Raw genomic sequence first — 16,255 nt, 5'->3', positions numbered from 1 at the left:
TGCCTGCTACACTCGTTTTTTTATGGGGTTTTTTCCCATTCATTCCTATAATTTTTTTAAACCTGCTTTAACTCTGTGAAGTTTCAAGATACAGCCACGCAATTTCATATGGTCGGAACCGGGTACAACAGGACCCATCATGTCAATTTAGAAAACAATCGCACTCATCCTTCCTGTTTTATCTCTCGTTCAATACCCCTCTATTAATTTGAAAGGGGAAGGCTAGAGTGAGTGATGTCACAATCCACTCTGCTCCTCAGCCTGTACACGCCTATTGCACTTTTCTGCCAAAAGTTTTCTCATAAAATCATTATACATTCACCTAGAGACTCCATTTAAACTTTAAATGGTAGAGAATGGTAGATTTCTCCTTTCCTACACCAGTACATTTGAAATGGTTTGACAATACGGTTTTTGAGTATGGACATTTGATTGGCACTAATGAGGGGCTCGGCCTCCATAGAGTTCAATGAATTTTCTGAGCGGGGCTTATGAAAATTTTCTACAATGTTTAACTGGTGATAACGTACAAATCTGCATAATACTTGCACCAAATTGATCGTCAGGGTGTTCTTTTCTTAACAGTGTCTGTGGTTAAGTGATTTTGAAAATATTTTCAGAGCTGCAAGCATTTGTTCTGAGTGTGTACACTACCATAAGAATGCATTGAAATAAGTATCTCTCAGAGTATCTCAGAGCTGTGTGCATGCATGTGGGAGAGAGAGGGAGGGGGAGATGGAGAGTGTAAAAGTGAGGGGGAGGGAGAGCAAAAGTGTGTGTGTGTGTGTGTGTGTGTGTGTGTGTGTGTGTGTGACAAAGAAAAACAAATAAGTATAGGGACACCCAGTGTTCAAATTAGGAAACTTTATTTTCTAGGGTGGGAGAACGATCCAAGCTGCGCAACCATTATGTGTTTCCTTTTGGAAAGGCACGTTGCTAGTTATTATTGTAACGCAATGAAACCTAATGTCACATGATGATAATAATAATATTAATAATCCTTGCTTTCACATTTTAAGACAAAACAAATTCGGTCTTTGTGGTATAAAAAAGTTTTATAAGCTTTTTAAAGAAGCTTTTTTTGTAGGGAAACTAAATACAGAGCTGTTTTTTTTTTTGTTTTTTTTTTTCATGCACTTTGGTCATCAAAATAAATTTGGCACATTATTTTATTAAAGCATATTTAAGTTAATTAAATGTATATATCGAAATTATATTTTTACCTAGTTAAAGCATTAATCCAAATTTCGAGAGAAATTGTAACTGAAAAAATTAAGATTATGTAGATTAAGTAACAATAAAAGAACATTTTTCAAAGTACACATATGAAAAGATTACATTTAACTGTGTGGAGCAGTTCCTAGTGCTGAACAAATGCTTTATCTTAAAAACATATATTGCGAAAAATATTTCAAATTTACAAGAGTTAAAAAGAGGAAATTTCTCTACCAAGTTTAGATTAGGTTTTTATTTGAAAGTATACAGATTTTAGGAGAACATTGTCTCCCAAATTCTACTGAGACCTAGAATCATGTTGACATCATCCCCTACCTATAGCAGCTCAATTGGAACTAATGGAAAATCTGAAATTTGACGGATCCTGGTGTATCCAGGTCTGACCATGTGAATTTTGTTGGCTATAGCTTAAGACAAATTAGAGCGGTTCAAAAGTAAAATCTCCAGACAAATGAATGGAAGAAAAAATAATGTAGAAGGAAAATGGATGAATATTTCCAAAAGCTGTATACAAGCATGTTACCTACCTGAATACATCTAGTGTTGATGTCTTGTGTTAGTCTGATGTCTAGTGTTGAGGCCTGTTTAACCCTCTTTAACTCAAGCCATGTGAAGAGATGTCAAGAGACTAAACCATTTCTGTGTCATGATGTCTTTTTGCAATGATAGAATAATAATACTGCAATTGCAATAATACTACTGTGTAGTATTTTTGGGGTTTCTGTTTGTTTGTTTGTTTTTATTTTTATGTTTTTTGTGGAAACAATATAGCTTTTTTCTTAAGCTTCCTTCTACAATTTGGTTTATAGATCACATTATAAATACCACGTAACTTAATGTGCTATTCTGCACAATATAAACCTAGGACATTCACTATAATTGTTGAAATCCAAGAAGCAGAAAAAGCATGTTTGTGTCATTTAGTATATAGATGAATTTTTCATTAACCTTTTTAGCCTTTTTGTTACTATGCTTTCAAGACTGGGTGAAAATGTCCTCTGTCCTGTGAGGCTAAGCCCTTTATAGGTGAGACATGACACTATTCAAAAAGCAATCCAAGCTGAAATTCAATCTATTTATTTTTTTATTATTTGGAAATGATTTGCTCAGAGATGTCAAAAAATATTGCCTCTCATTATGGATGTGTGAATGCTTTGGAAGGCTGAGATTATCCATTTCCTTCCTGACAGTCAATAACAGCATAGTGTTTGATCTTTTCCCACATTTTCTACCCCAATAACTCTGCTACAGTTAGCATGACATCACTTTAGCATGAATAAGCAGAGGCAATGCACTGGAGGCTGAATTTGGGATATTGTATAAATGGGTTCATGGATGTAATATGTCAGAAAATAGATTTTTATACATTATACGTAATATACATTTATACATTGAATCTGAATAATGTATATTCAATTATAATATACAATTTTTATAAAAAGGAATAAAACGAATTATTCTCAGAAATGCAACATATATGGATGTAGGCTGCTTATATATTCTGATATAAAAAGCACAGTGGTTCTTCGTCCCTTGATTAAAGGTCTGACACTACTGTTGTAGTTAGATTTGAGTGCACATGAGACTAATGCTTATCTATGTTTGTATCTCTTGTACCACAGTTCCAGGTCCCCCTTCTGTATGGGTCCATCAGGATTCTGAAAACTCTGCAGTGGTCCGCTGGCTACCCCCTGCGGTTGTCCCTCCAGGTCTGGATCTGCTGGGCTATAGGCTTCAATTTGGGCGCAAGGATGTCATCCCCCTGGCCACGCTGGAGTTCGGCCCTGAGGAGCAGGAATACTCTGTGCCCAGCATGCACCGCGGTGCCACTTATATTTTCAAAGTGTCTGCCAAGGCGCGCTCTGGCTTCGGGGAGGAAGCAATACAGGAGCTAAGCTTGCCTGAGCAGGTTCCCAGAGGCTACCCACAAATCACAGACAGATCCAATGTAACCTGCTGCTCTGTCCACTTCTCTTGGCTTCCACCAGTGCTGGCCGAACGCAATGGTGCCATTATAGAGTACACTCTGGCATACCAGGAGGCTGATGCCTCTGGAATAGCAAAGGAACTGCATCTGCCTGCCTCAGAGACCAGCTACACAATCAACAGCCTCAAGCCAAACTCCCTTTATGACGTGAAAATTCGCGCTCACACCAGTGTAGGTCCAGGGCCCTACAGCCCATCCGTCCAGTATCGAACACTGGCCCTTGACACAGGTAGGGCTTTGCTTTGCTTGTCTCTTTCTGGACAAAAAAAAGCCATAAAAAATCAACAACATAACCCCTCCTCACCACCACTGAAAACAGCAATCCAAGCACCTACACAGCGATTAAATTAATACAAACGTGGGGGAAACTTACTTCGCTAACCCAAACCAAGGTAAAGCCAAGTCAGTAAGTTAAAAGTCAGTCAGATATACAAAAGAGTGTGGATCACCGAGTTTGTAAGGTAAGTACAAATTTGATTGGTCAGACATGCCTCATTTAAGCCAGCACACTCACTGATTTAGCCATGCCCCTCCCTCAGGTATGCCCAGGTAGGATCTGAAATGAAGGCCACAATCTTGTTGAGTTAAATTAGGCAAATTTTAGTATGTTTGGGTTGTTTTTGTGATTTTGCTTTTTATGTTTGTTTTTTTGGATTGTTTTTGTTTTTTGTTTGTTTGTTTTTTAAAAACTATCCCCGTCTTATCCTCTTCCAACACTGAGATGGTTAACAGCATGGCATCCCAAGATGCACTGCTAAAAAAAATGTGGGCATGATATGTTTGGGTCTATTCTTCTGTTTAATCCTGGCTCGGGTTGGCACAATGCCTATCCAGAGGTGGAAAATAAAGCAGTGGGCCAGGGTGTCAAAGCCTGGCCTCAATGTATTTACGTGTGCATTTATAGTACTGCCTAGAACGTCTTAATTTTTCCAGATTTGTATTATCTATTAGACTGTTCAAACAGTTTGGCTCCATAGTGGGAATTGGGGCTTCACTGACCTTTCTGGAGCAGCACTGCCAGTCCGAGCCAGCTGAGTAGTTGTCCAGTCCTGTCCTCCATGGGTCTGTGTCCACCAGTCCAGTCATGTGCTATTTTGTCTTAACTAAAAGCGCCCTTCTCCACCTCCTTCACAGCGGTCACCACACATCACCCACTCTGCAGGATCCCCTCAGGAATTTAGATGCTGACCCTTTCTTCTCCACTCTGTCTCTTTCTCTCTCTCTGTCTCTTACTCACTCGCTTGCTGTCTCACTCCAGTGTCCTCTGTCAGCTTGACTAAAGCATCTTTCTCTCTCTCTCTCTTTTTTCCCTTCATTTTTATTCCCATGTATCGTCTCACCAGATGTTCCAAAAAACTTCACTGTGAAGTTGGTCACCAAGACGACAGTGCTGCTGACATGGAAGTTTTCTGACAGCCGCTCAGTGTATAAGTGCATGGTGAGTGTGTCTAAACCAGAGACACTTTCTGGGGATTTTCAACTAAATTACAGAAATCTTAGGCATCTGTGCTGTTGATATGTAAATCTGTTTATCTGGGCAGTAAGTGTTACAGGAACTAAACGAACTAGAGGGGTAAAGTTATTAAATTTGGCTTGTCAAAATTGTGTGTTATGTGTTTGTATGGTGTGTGTAGTGTATGCAGTGAAAGACATATGTTTGTGTGGTGTGTTGTGGTGTAGTCTGTGGTGTACTGTGTGATGTTTGTTTTTAGAATGTGAGGTGTTTGCGTGGTGTGTGTAATGTGTGTTTGTGGAGTGTGGGGTGATTGGACTGTGTTTGTAGAGTAAGTGGTGATTGTGGGGTGAAGTGTGCAATGATTGTTTTGTGTTAGTGGCGTGTGCAGTGTTTGTGTGATATGTTTGTGTACTGATTGTGTTGTGTTTGGGTAGTGTGCGGTGTTGCAGTAGTGTGTGGTTGTGTAATTTGTAGTGTTTGTGTTGTGTGCAGCGATTGTATGGTTTGTGTAGTGTGCTCTGCTTGTGGTGTGTGCTCTGTTTGTGTAGTTGTGTGCAATGTGTGGTGAATGTGTTGTATTTGTGAAGTGTGTGGTGATTGTTTTGTGTTTGTGTGTGTGTAGTGTCTCGTGATTGAGTTGTGTTTGTGTAGTGTGTAGTTTGTACACTGCCACCTGCAATGCTCTGCTCTCCTGTTCCTTCCTTATGGTGTTTTTGTATAGTCTGGTGATTGTGTTGTTTGTGTAGTGCGTGGTGATTGTATGGTTTGTGTAGTGTGCTGTGTTTGTGGTGTGTGCTCTGTTTGTGTAGTTGTGTGCAATGTGTGGTGAATGTGTTGTATTTGTGAAGTGTGTGGTGATTGTTTTGTGTTTGTGTGTGTGTAGTGTCTCGTGATTGAGTTGTGTTTGGGTAGTGTGTAGTTTGTACACTGCCACCTGCAATGCTCTGCTCTCCTGTTCCTTACGGTCTGTGAGACACAGGAGCAGTGTAGAGGAAGGGAGCTGCATGCCTTTCCTAATCTAGGGTGTGAGAGAACTGTCTGTTGTGACATTATCGGTTTGATCTTGACATACATTTCACCATACATTTCTTTTGGGGGAAATTCATACAATCGTTTTACAAAAAACGTAAATTGGACTATCTTTTAGAGTAGAATGATAATACTGAAAACTAAGAAGACTGATTTTCCTTTGAGAAGCAAAATTAATAATTTAAATATTGTGATTTGATACAGTATGAGTGGGTCTTGGCTCATCTGTATTCTCCAGAAACCCATTAATTACAATCACCATCCAGTATATAGTTCATCTGATTAACCTTTAATTCCATTAAATCCTTTGGAGAATAACTTTACAAGAGAAGGCAATACATGTTGCAATAATTAAAGTAAGTTCATATGGTTTTAGGAAATAAAACTTAATTTCTATTTCTCATGAAATTTAAGAGACAGCTGTTTTTTTTATTATTGTAGAAATGTAGAAATAGAAGAGTGGATATTTTTTGACTGTCATGAACTCCTTGCAAGGGGTGGAAATTAAATTTTTATCTAACTGTACTCTATACTGCATTTTTTCTAACTGTATACAATGTTTTGCAATCTATACAGTCAAATATTCTTGTTGCAGATTTTCCTTAAAAGCATCACTCAGTTGCAGATATGCAGATGTTTCACTAGGAAATTTGTAAAGTTTTGCTGTCGAGATATGCTACAAGAAGTGTAAAAAATAAAGTGTAGCATATATGTATATATGTCTGTGTAGCATATATGTATGTCTGTATGTTGTCATTACATCTCAAATATATGAACATATTTTTCGCTATATTCAGAGTTTAATGGGATAGCAAAATGATGGTCTAAATATATATAGACGCGGGTAATAAGGGGGATGGGGGAATTATTTTTTTGTTATTATTCTCTGTTGCTAAGCATTGTCTCATAAACAGACTGAGGCTTCAGTCATCATAAGGCATTATTTGCTGATTATACAAGGTGTCTCAAATGTAAGGAAACAAAACTATATGGGTGCTTCATTTAGTTTCTGTTTCCTTTCTTTTGAGACATCCTGTATATTTAGCCAACATATATTCATCCAATGTATACTAAATGCAATCCCTTCTTTTATTTATTTTATAATGAAATCCATTCTGATATAAATGCAGCTCTTCAGCATCCTATAATCTAGAAATACAGATAAAATCAGATGCTCTGCTGTCTGTTTCAGAGAGTTTACTTCAATCTGATTCTGTTTTTCAGATTGAATACAGCCGCCAAAAACTGACCATTGATGCTAGAATGACCAAAGTACTAATCCCCAATCTAAGACCCAACAGCACATATGAGTTCCAGATTGCGTGTCCAGATAACACTGAGCCAGGCCCAAGGCACAGAGTAGTGGCTCGGACCTCCCCATCCATTTTGCTCAACAAACCGGAGCTGAACATGAGGAAGGAACCAGACAACCTGGTCACTATCAACCTGGCACCTCTGGAGACCAGGGACATGATCAAGTGAGCAGAGTCTAGATTATTATTATTATTGTTGTTGTTGATAAACCAAACATACATATTTTTGCAAAATATTGGCCACCCCTGTTTATTTTCTGAGTGGAAAATACAAAACCCATTTTTCATTCATTATCTGTAACCGCTTATCCAGTTCAGGGTCGCGGTGGGTCCAGAGCCTACCTGGAATCATTGGGCGCAAGGCAGGAATACACCCTGGAGGGGGCGCCAGTCCTTCACAAGGCAACACAGACACACACACATTCACACTTTTGAGTCGCCAATCCACCTACCAACATGTGTTTTTAGACTGTGGGAGGAAACCGGAGCACCCGGAGGAAACCCACACTGACATGGGGAGAACACACCAACTCCTCACAGACAGTCACCTGGAGCTGTGTGACTGCGACACTACCTGCTGCGCCACCATGCCGCCCTACAAAACCCATTTTCATTTGTTAATTCTCATGGGCCTTTCTTAAACTGACAAAAGTACAAAGATTTCCAATTTTTTTCAGTGACCAATTAATTACATTTTGTAAATAATAGACATGTTATTGATGCCTCCAACACACTCAAAATAAGTTGGGACAGAAGCATGTTTACTACTGTGTTACATTACCATTTCTTTTAACTACATATTTTGTTTGGCAAATAAGTATACAAACTTTACAAAAAAAAATTAGTTTTGCAAGTGTGATTTTACCAATCTAACTCTAATACCAAATTGCAGCTGCTCAACACACTGTTATTGCCTTTGTCTGGTTGTCCACTTTATGAAGTGCCAAACATTTTGAATAAGAGAAACATTTACACTACTAGCATGCCAGTGCAGTATACACACTGTGCCTACAAAGCCATGTTGTAGTACATGCAGAATGAAGCCTGTCACAGTCTTGCTGAAATAACCATAGACTTCCAGGAATCTATATTGCCTTTGTGGCAGCATATGTTTCTCTTAAATCCCTACATATGCATATATACAGGGTGAGTCACTGGAAACCCTTTTATTTATTTGATATGCTACATGACCACCTTCCCACTGGAAAAACTTGTCCTTGATCCAATATGGTGGCTTTCAAGATGGCCGCTGTGTTCTAGACATAAATTATGAATGTGTTGCATGTATCAGATTCAGTATTTTTTATATTTGCAAAATACAGTCGGGTTTGGCATGTTGGCATTTTCATGCTGAAAAGTTCCCGGGGAGAGGTGTCTTTTTGCTGGAAGCATATATCTCTCCAAAGTAACAACAAAAGTCCTTGTGGCTATGTCTATTATGATGGTTTCTTCAACATTACTGCCTAAGGGTTCCATGGTCACACACATTCTGCCCTTGGCCATTATGCACTGAGATTTCCCCAGATTCCTTAAATATTGTCATGATATTAAGAACTTTACATGATGAAAGACCTAAATTCTTTGCAATCTTGAATTGAAAACATTCTGTTTAAACTGGTTGACAGTTCTCTTTCAGATTTTAGTATGAAGTGATGAGCAATGGGCTGTTTTGGTTTGCAAAGACAAAGTTGTGATTTGATGTAAAGCGTTGCTTCAAAACAGTGTGACATGGATTTTCTATAAACATTTCACTCATATTTTGCCCAGTCTCAACTTCTTTGGAATGTTTTGCAGGTATCAAATTCTAAATTTGTTAAATTTACAAATTACAGTCTAGTTGAAAACATTGGAAAATATTTCTTTGTAAATTTGTCCATTTAACCTTTCAAGAGAATGAACAAATGACAGATTTATTTTTAATAAACTGTCCCAAATTTTCTTCAAATGGTGTTTGTAGAACTAAATGAAAAGTGGTTTATGACTTAGATATAAGCTGAGCCTTGTTTTAATTGCACCATAAGGAGTTGCAGGTTTGCAATCTTATTATAATTTGGTATTTAATGTGTAACTGTATTTTATCACATCAAATAATTAATATGAATAATAACTCTAAGAGCAGCACGATGGTGCAGCAGGTAGTGTGCAGTCACACAGGGACCTAGAAGTTGTGGGTTCGAGTCCCGCTCCGGGTGACTGTCTCTGAGGAGTTGGTGTGTTCTCCCTGTGTCTGTGTGGGTTTCCTCCGGGTTCTCCGGTTTCCTCCCATGGTCTAAAAACACACATTGGTAGGTGGATTGGTGACTCAAAAGTGTCCATAGGTGTGAGTGACTCCTTCCAGGTAGGCTCTGGACCCACCATGACCCTGAACTGGATATGCGGTTACAGATAATGAATGAATGAATGAATGAATAACTCTAAGATTAGACTAGAAGTAATTTGGCACAATGTAGAATAGGAAATGTCAGGGGTTTAGGGCATTTAAATGTTTTTAATTACATTAAAATATTCTTGTTTGCTTTGTACATCATTTATCTGTGTGACATTTTACCCTCACAGGTACATCTATGTGGTGGTGGTTCCACTGAAGAAAGGACGAGGGCCCATAAGGCATACCATGAACCCAGATGAAATAGACATGGAAGAGGTAAGCATTGCTCCACAGGCTCCGTAAATACAACTGCTGCTTAGTCCACTTTTTCAGAACCCTGGACTTCTGTATAAATTTTAAAAATCATAAATGGTAACTGAAAAACAGACTTGGCTTATTTGCCCACAGAGTAGCAAAGGCTAAAATATATATTTTTATTAATGTTAAAATATTTTGAATGATAGAGACCCAGACTTCCCTATGTAAAATTTAGCCTGTCTGATTCCAAGCATGGGCCAAAGAAGTCAAGCATAGCTGCAGCTTTTTACTAAGCATCCCCATGGGATGTTTCTGAGAGAGGGGGGAAATACTATTCTTTTTTCTCTTTCATGTTCTGGGATGCTGCCACATTCCAGCCAGTCCATTTTAAAGTGTGAACTCCTACACAGCATTTTTTCCATCTTTTTTTTTTTTCTCCCCAGACCATTTTTCCCCAAGCAGATAACTCATTTCATTTCATTTTGGGCTCTTTGCCAACAAGTACCCGCTGACTCCTAGAGAATTAGATTAAAAGGTTCCAGATTTTTTGCAGCTCGAATTTTGATTGGACATATACCTCTGATGATTAAGTCTCATGTAGTTGACTCTCATTCAATGTATTATAATTGCAAATGTTTTTGGATTTGCTACCTTATTTCATATATAGGAAGGCAGTGGTCCTGGGGTAAGTATTGTGGAAGTGACAGTACAGTAAATCTGCAGTAACAGCAAAGCAAAGTTTTGAGTTTCCAAAATTCATACAAATTAGAAAGCAGTTTCTCCAGGCAGCAGCTCGCAAATTACTAGCAGAGAGAAAAAAACACATTCGACATTCAGTGAGTGGGTTAGTGTTATTTAGCCTATAACTTCTCTTTTACTCTGGACAAATAAACCTGCCTTCAATTCAGCAGCACACATCTCAGACAAATATCTATCACCTGGCAAGCCTAGTTTGAGATGTGCCATTTTTTAAAGAATAAATAATGGATCAGGTATTGCATATTTAACCTGCAGTAGTGATATAATTTGGAAGATAACAAGCCTCTTCTGATCTGATAGAAAGCAACGGTTATTATGCTTGTTATACATCTATGTGAACTCATAGTAATGGTCAGACCTCACTACAGTCTGCTAATAGTCTTAGTAGTTCTTAAAAACAATAACAAATTCTGCATTTACCTTAATCCTAATAACTAGGATGGTGAACGAATTTATTGTCTTTGCTGTAATAAAAAAAACAGTTTTCTTCACTCACATCCTCAGCTGTTCAGGGATATGAATGTAAAGCAGAGGCATGTACGCACCACTCGTCAGCTACGTCAAGTGGAGCTGAAGAAACCATATATCACTGCCAGCATCAGGCCCACTGAACTACCTCTCACCTTCACCCTGGGCAACCAAATAGTCTACAATGGTTTTGAGAACAGAGCACTGGAGCCGGGACAGGATTATGTCTTTTTCATCCTCGCTGAGCTCAACTCCTCTGGCACAGTGAGTATAATCACTTCAGCCACAGGTGGACAGCCTGTCACAGCCCATTTAACCAGGAGTTAAGCGTCACAATCTTAATGAGCTGAATCAGGTATGCTAGAAATCAATAAAGAGGAAAGCCTTATCCACAATGGGCCATTGTGGCTAAAGGTCCTTACTGCAATTATCTGTTTCTATTTTTATTTATTCAACAGGTCTTATGTGTACTCCTGATTCCCTTTAATTAGAAACCTGCACTAATTTTGTTATTGTGGATAAGGCTGGACAGCATTGTTCTGTATCATTCTATTATGTAAATGCTAAAATTTTTATGTGCTTTATGTTAGTTACTTATTTTTAAATCTTATATTTAATTGAAATTTGTACAAAGCCAATATATCAGATACTAAAATTGAGAATTGCATTTGGAAACCTATATGCCCATTTTTAATTTGATGCCAGTAACAGCTTCCAAAAATCTGGGACATGTCAACAAACACTGGTCAAAGTGTACACACTTCCTGAACAGTACAGATGCAAACTTTAGACATGATTGGCTTTAATAGGATTATATCAAAGAGGCTGAGATTTTTCAGAAGTAAACATGGGGAGATCATCTGAGGTACATAAAATCAATAAAAATTTCTGAGACCCCAGAGAAATCTCTATGTGCAACGGACAAGGTCCAAAACCAGGATTGGCTTGCAGTAACCTTCTGGCCTTTAGGTGGCACTGAATTAAATGCAGATATATACAGATATTCTGTATTGAAATCACTTCATGGTCTCAGAAACACTTTCACAAAAAACATTTTCTCAGAACAGTTTGTTACTGCTTTCAAAAATGCAATTTAAAACTCATGTGCAAAGAAGAAACCATATATAAACAGGATCCAAAAGAAGTCTAAGTGCATCCATGATGACATGTGGGTGCATCAGTGCAGAGAAGTTTGGTGTGGTCTCCTGGTGTCTGCACAGATTTTCTCCAAGTGCTCTTATTTCCTTTTCCTTTTCTTCTTATTACCAACACATGTTGGTATGTGGATTGGTGACGGAAAAGTGTCCATAGGTGTGAGTGTGTGTCGCCCTGTGAAGGACTGGCACCACATTCAGTTTTCCCTCCTTGTGCCCAGTGCAGTCAGGTAGGCTCCAGACCCACTGTGATCTTGAACTAGATGAGGGTTACAGATAATGAATGAATGAATTATTCTTAAAACAAGAGGAGACACAAAGTGGTAAACTGCCTCGTTCCAAATATTTTAGAATAGCCAAATATATTAGAATTGAACAAGGGCAATTTGAAAAAAACAAAACAAGTAATGTTCTTTGTTCCTACCTTTAAAATGATTTCTTTGTACTAGTTTCAATTAAATATGGGTTACAAATTATTTGCACATCATAACATTTTATTTTAATATACATTTTGCCCAGTTAGTCAGTGGGGTTTGTGAAAATTGTGCAAATAAATGTTGTTCTTTCATTTTAAATCTGTGGTTAAATATGATTAGACAACATCCTAAACTGTGTTCTTTGTGGTTACGTGTGCAGAAAATGCTTGTGTCCAGCCCCTTCTCTGACCCCATCATGGCCCCAGACGTGAATCACCAACCCGTGGAAAATGGAGGAGATGGTCTGATCTGGGTGGTGGGCCCTGTGCTGGCTGTGGTCTTCATCATCTGCATAGTCATTGCCATTCTACTCTACAAAAAGTGAGTGGAGATTGCGACAGATTGTAAACAGTGGATATAAAATGTCTAAGCACCTATAATAAATTGCCAGGTCTTTGTGGGTTGAAGATGAATTTTTATATAAATAATATAAAATATTATTATATATAAAATATATATATAAAGGGAACACTAAAATAACACATCCTAGATCTCAATGGATGAAATATTCCAGTTGAAAATCTTTATTCATTACATAGTGGAATGCATTGAGAACAAAATAACATAAAAATGAAAATGATGATGTAAATCAAAATGATTATTCCATTGGGAATGAAAATCAAATTACTAATCAAATTAATTATTAAAGGTTGATCCAACTTCAGTGGAAATTCCTCAAGACAAGTTAAAATGAAGCTCAGTAGTGTGTGTGGCCTCCACGTGCCTGTTTGACCTCCCTACAACTCGTCACGTCTGTCACGTACTCAGTGTGAACCTTCTCTCATTCGTGAAGAGCACAGCGCACCAATGGCGAATCTGCAATCTTGATGTCCTCTGGCAAATGCCAATCGCCCTGCACGGTGTTGAGCTGTAAGCACAAACCTCACTTGTGGATGTCGGGCCCTCATACCACCCTTATGTAGTCTGTTTCTGACAGTTTGTTCAGAAACATAGATATTAGTGGCCTGTCGGAGGTCATTTTGAGGGCTCTGGCACTGCTCCTTCTGTTACACAAAGGAGGAAGTAGCGGTCTTGCTGCTGGGTTGTTGCCCTCCTAAGGTCCCCTCCACGTCTCCTGGTGTACTGGCCTGTCTCCTGGTATCTCCTGGTAAACCTTTCTGCCACAGCTCGCATTGATGTGCCATCCTGGTTGAGCTGCACTACTTGAGCAACTTCTCTGGGTTGTAGACACTGCCTCATGCTACCTCTAGGGATGAGAGCACTGACAAAATGCAAAAGTGACCAAACATCAGCCAGCACGGGTGAGAATATAGAAATGTGTCACCACCTGCAGAACCACTCATTAATAGGGGTTGTCTTGCTAATTGCCTCTCATTTCTACCTGTTGTCTGTTCCATTTGCACAACAGCAGGTGAAATTGATTCATAATCAGTGTTACTTCCTAACTGGACATGTTGATTGAAACGTGTGATTGACTTGGAGTTTCATTGCGTTGTTTATGTGTTCCCTTCATTTTTTTGAGCAGTATAGATTTTATGACAGCATTCACCCTTCTTGGGTAGGAGTCTATCACCATGGCACATCTTGACGTGGCAATCTTTAACCCCCCTCTTGCTTGTAAAAGCATTCCAAGTCTGTCATATTTTGAGGGAATCTCCTGTGCACAGCCCTCTTCAGGTCACTCCCAGATTTCCAATTGGCTTCAGGTCTGGGCTCTGGTTGTTTCATTCTAAAACTTTGACCTTCTTCTTGTCAAGCCATTCTTTTGCTGATTTGGGAAGTATGCTTTGTGCTGTTGTTGTGCAGAAAGGTGAATTTTATCTCAATCTTCAGGTTTTTAGCAGAGGCCTGAAGGTTTTGTACCAAAAATGGACTGATATCTCAATAAAACCCCAGTTTGAGCAAAAGAAAAACAGCTACAAAACATAATGTTGCTACCACCATGCTTCATGTGTATGGTGATATTTTGTTGATGCACAATGTTGCTTTTGAAAAAAATATACCATTTGGAATTATAGTCAAATTATAGTTCATTGGTATCATCCGACCACAACACATTCGATGTAGGTTTTTGCCAACTGTAGCTAGGCTTAGATGTTTTACTTTGTGAGAATTGTTCCTTGCCAGAAGTTCCTGCAGCTCCTTTAATGCTGTTGCAAGCCTCTTGGCAGCCTCCCATATTTTCTTTCCATCTCCTGACAGAAACCTGTTAACAATAGTGGGTATTCCATCCACATAGTTTTTGTGAATTTTGAAAATAGGCAAAGAAAAAAAAAACCTGAATCGAAAAAGCACAAAGCACATAAAATGGGCCTGGTAATTATCTCATTAGTAGCATTGGGTGTGTTGGGAACAGAGGAATCTCTAAAATCTCCTGGCTCACCAGGACCAGGATTGATAACCACTGGAATAAACTAAAATGTTTCAAGCCATAAGTAGTGAGGGTGTTTGTGTGTGTGTGTGTGTGTGTGTGTGTGTTTGTCTGAGAGAGAGAGAGAGCAAAAAATGGAGAAAATAAGGGTGAGCCTGTTTTCAGCTCTGAAGTGGAAATTTTACTTGAAGATTTCTGCATGGTGCAGAGACAGCGAGAGAAAAATATAAAAATACACACACACATGATTCTCCTAAAAAGAAAAAATCCCTCTATCTCTCTATATGAAATTTCTCTATCTTGCTTGTTTTGATGCCTACAGTTAATCTAAAGTTTGCATAACTGTAGTGGATGGAAACTTTTTTTTTTGGCCAAAATTTCTTTATTTCACGTATGTGAAACCTTTGAATAGAAAACTGGCTAATGAGATTCCTTTGATGCTTTGTAAGCTCCTTGCACACTATGGCTTTGCTGTTAGATGCAACTAAGCAGATTTCAAGAAAATCCTACTAGAACTGCTGAACTAAATTTGGGGTTTAACAGAGTCACTTTAATTGTTGGCAGAAGCGTACTGAATATATTTGCCTAATTATGCCTAATTATAAGAGAGTTCACATTTATGCACATTCTTTGAACTGCATAGATTTAAATCTGAAATTTTATATCTTGGTCAGCTTTTTAACACAAAACCCCAGCATTTTAATGGTGGTATTATATATACTGTAAATTTGAAGAGCCACACTTATACTAGTCTGTAAGGGACTGGGAAGTGCACAATACTTATGAAACATCACTAATTTTTATTTACTTCATCAAACAGTTTTTTCATGAGAGAGGTCCTTTAAAATTTTAAATTACTACTGCCTACTAATGGCAGGGGAATTGGCAAAGGGAGAAAACTAACATTAGAAATTATTGGTACTGTCATTTCGAATAGAATTATATCATCTGTGCAAGCTGAGGGACAAGGGATGTGTGAGCTCCAGTGTAAGCTCCAGCTATCTAAAGCACAGCAGAAAAATGTTCAATGTTTATGAAATATTAAAAGCAAATCTTAGAGTATGTTATAGTTTCTAACCGGGCTAAGCACGGCTGACCTCTTTGGAAAGTTGAGGGGAACAGAGCTTCTTTAATAGCCAAGACAAGCCAACAGTGAATCTTCTGCAGGGTATCATTTCCTCCACTTGCCCTTGGGTCTGAACTCAACTGCTGGTAGATCATATAGGTTACATCCAGGCTATGTTTGGCAAGAGTGGAGTGAATGAGCAGCAAAAAAGAAATGGGACAGCCAAACATTTATAATATCATCAAACACTATTCTTGAACTAAGCACAATCTTAACTTGTATTCATGCCTCTTAGACCATTTAATACCATATAGAAAATGTAATCATTTTAAAAGGAGTAATCATAAATTTTG

The 16,255-nt window shown here is 38.4% G+C and overlaps 1 protein-coding gene across 5 annotated transcripts in view; it reads left to right on the top strand.

Annotated features, from left to right (window-relative positions):
• Positions 1 to 16,255, top strand: part of ptprsa (protein tyrosine phosphatase receptor type Sa) — a 403,088-nt gene that overhangs the window by 302,012 nt on the left and 84,821 nt on the right. For 3 of the 5 annotated variants that reach the window (XM_066647369.1, XM_066647367.1, XM_066647368.1), the window contains 6 exons: positions 2,859 to 3,452; positions 4,567 to 4,661; positions 6,933 to 7,186; positions 9,578 to 9,665; positions 10,911 to 11,138; positions 12,665 to 12,825. In XM_066647369.1, coding sequence (XP_066503466.1) covers positions 2,859 to 3,452; positions 4,567 to 4,661; positions 6,933 to 7,186; positions 9,578 to 9,665; positions 10,911 to 11,138; positions 12,665 to 12,825 — 1,420 coding nt within the window. The remainder of the gene's footprint in view (positions 1 to 2,858; positions 3,453 to 4,566; positions 4,662 to 6,932; positions 7,187 to 9,577; positions 9,666 to 10,910; positions 11,139 to 12,664; positions 12,826 to 16,255) is intronic. The other 2 variants (XM_066647371.1, XM_066647370.1) reach the window with 1 other exon arrangement.

The sequence above is a fragment of the Hoplias malabaricus genome, chromosome 16, assembly GCF_029633855.1.
Source record: "Hoplias malabaricus isolate fHopMal1 chromosome 16, fHopMal1.hap1, whole genome shotgun sequence".
NCBI classification, from domain to species: Eukaryota; Metazoa; Chordata; class Actinopteri; order Characiformes; family Erythrinidae; genus Hoplias; species Hoplias malabaricus.
This window is presented reverse-complemented; position numbering and strand designations above follow the sequence as displayed.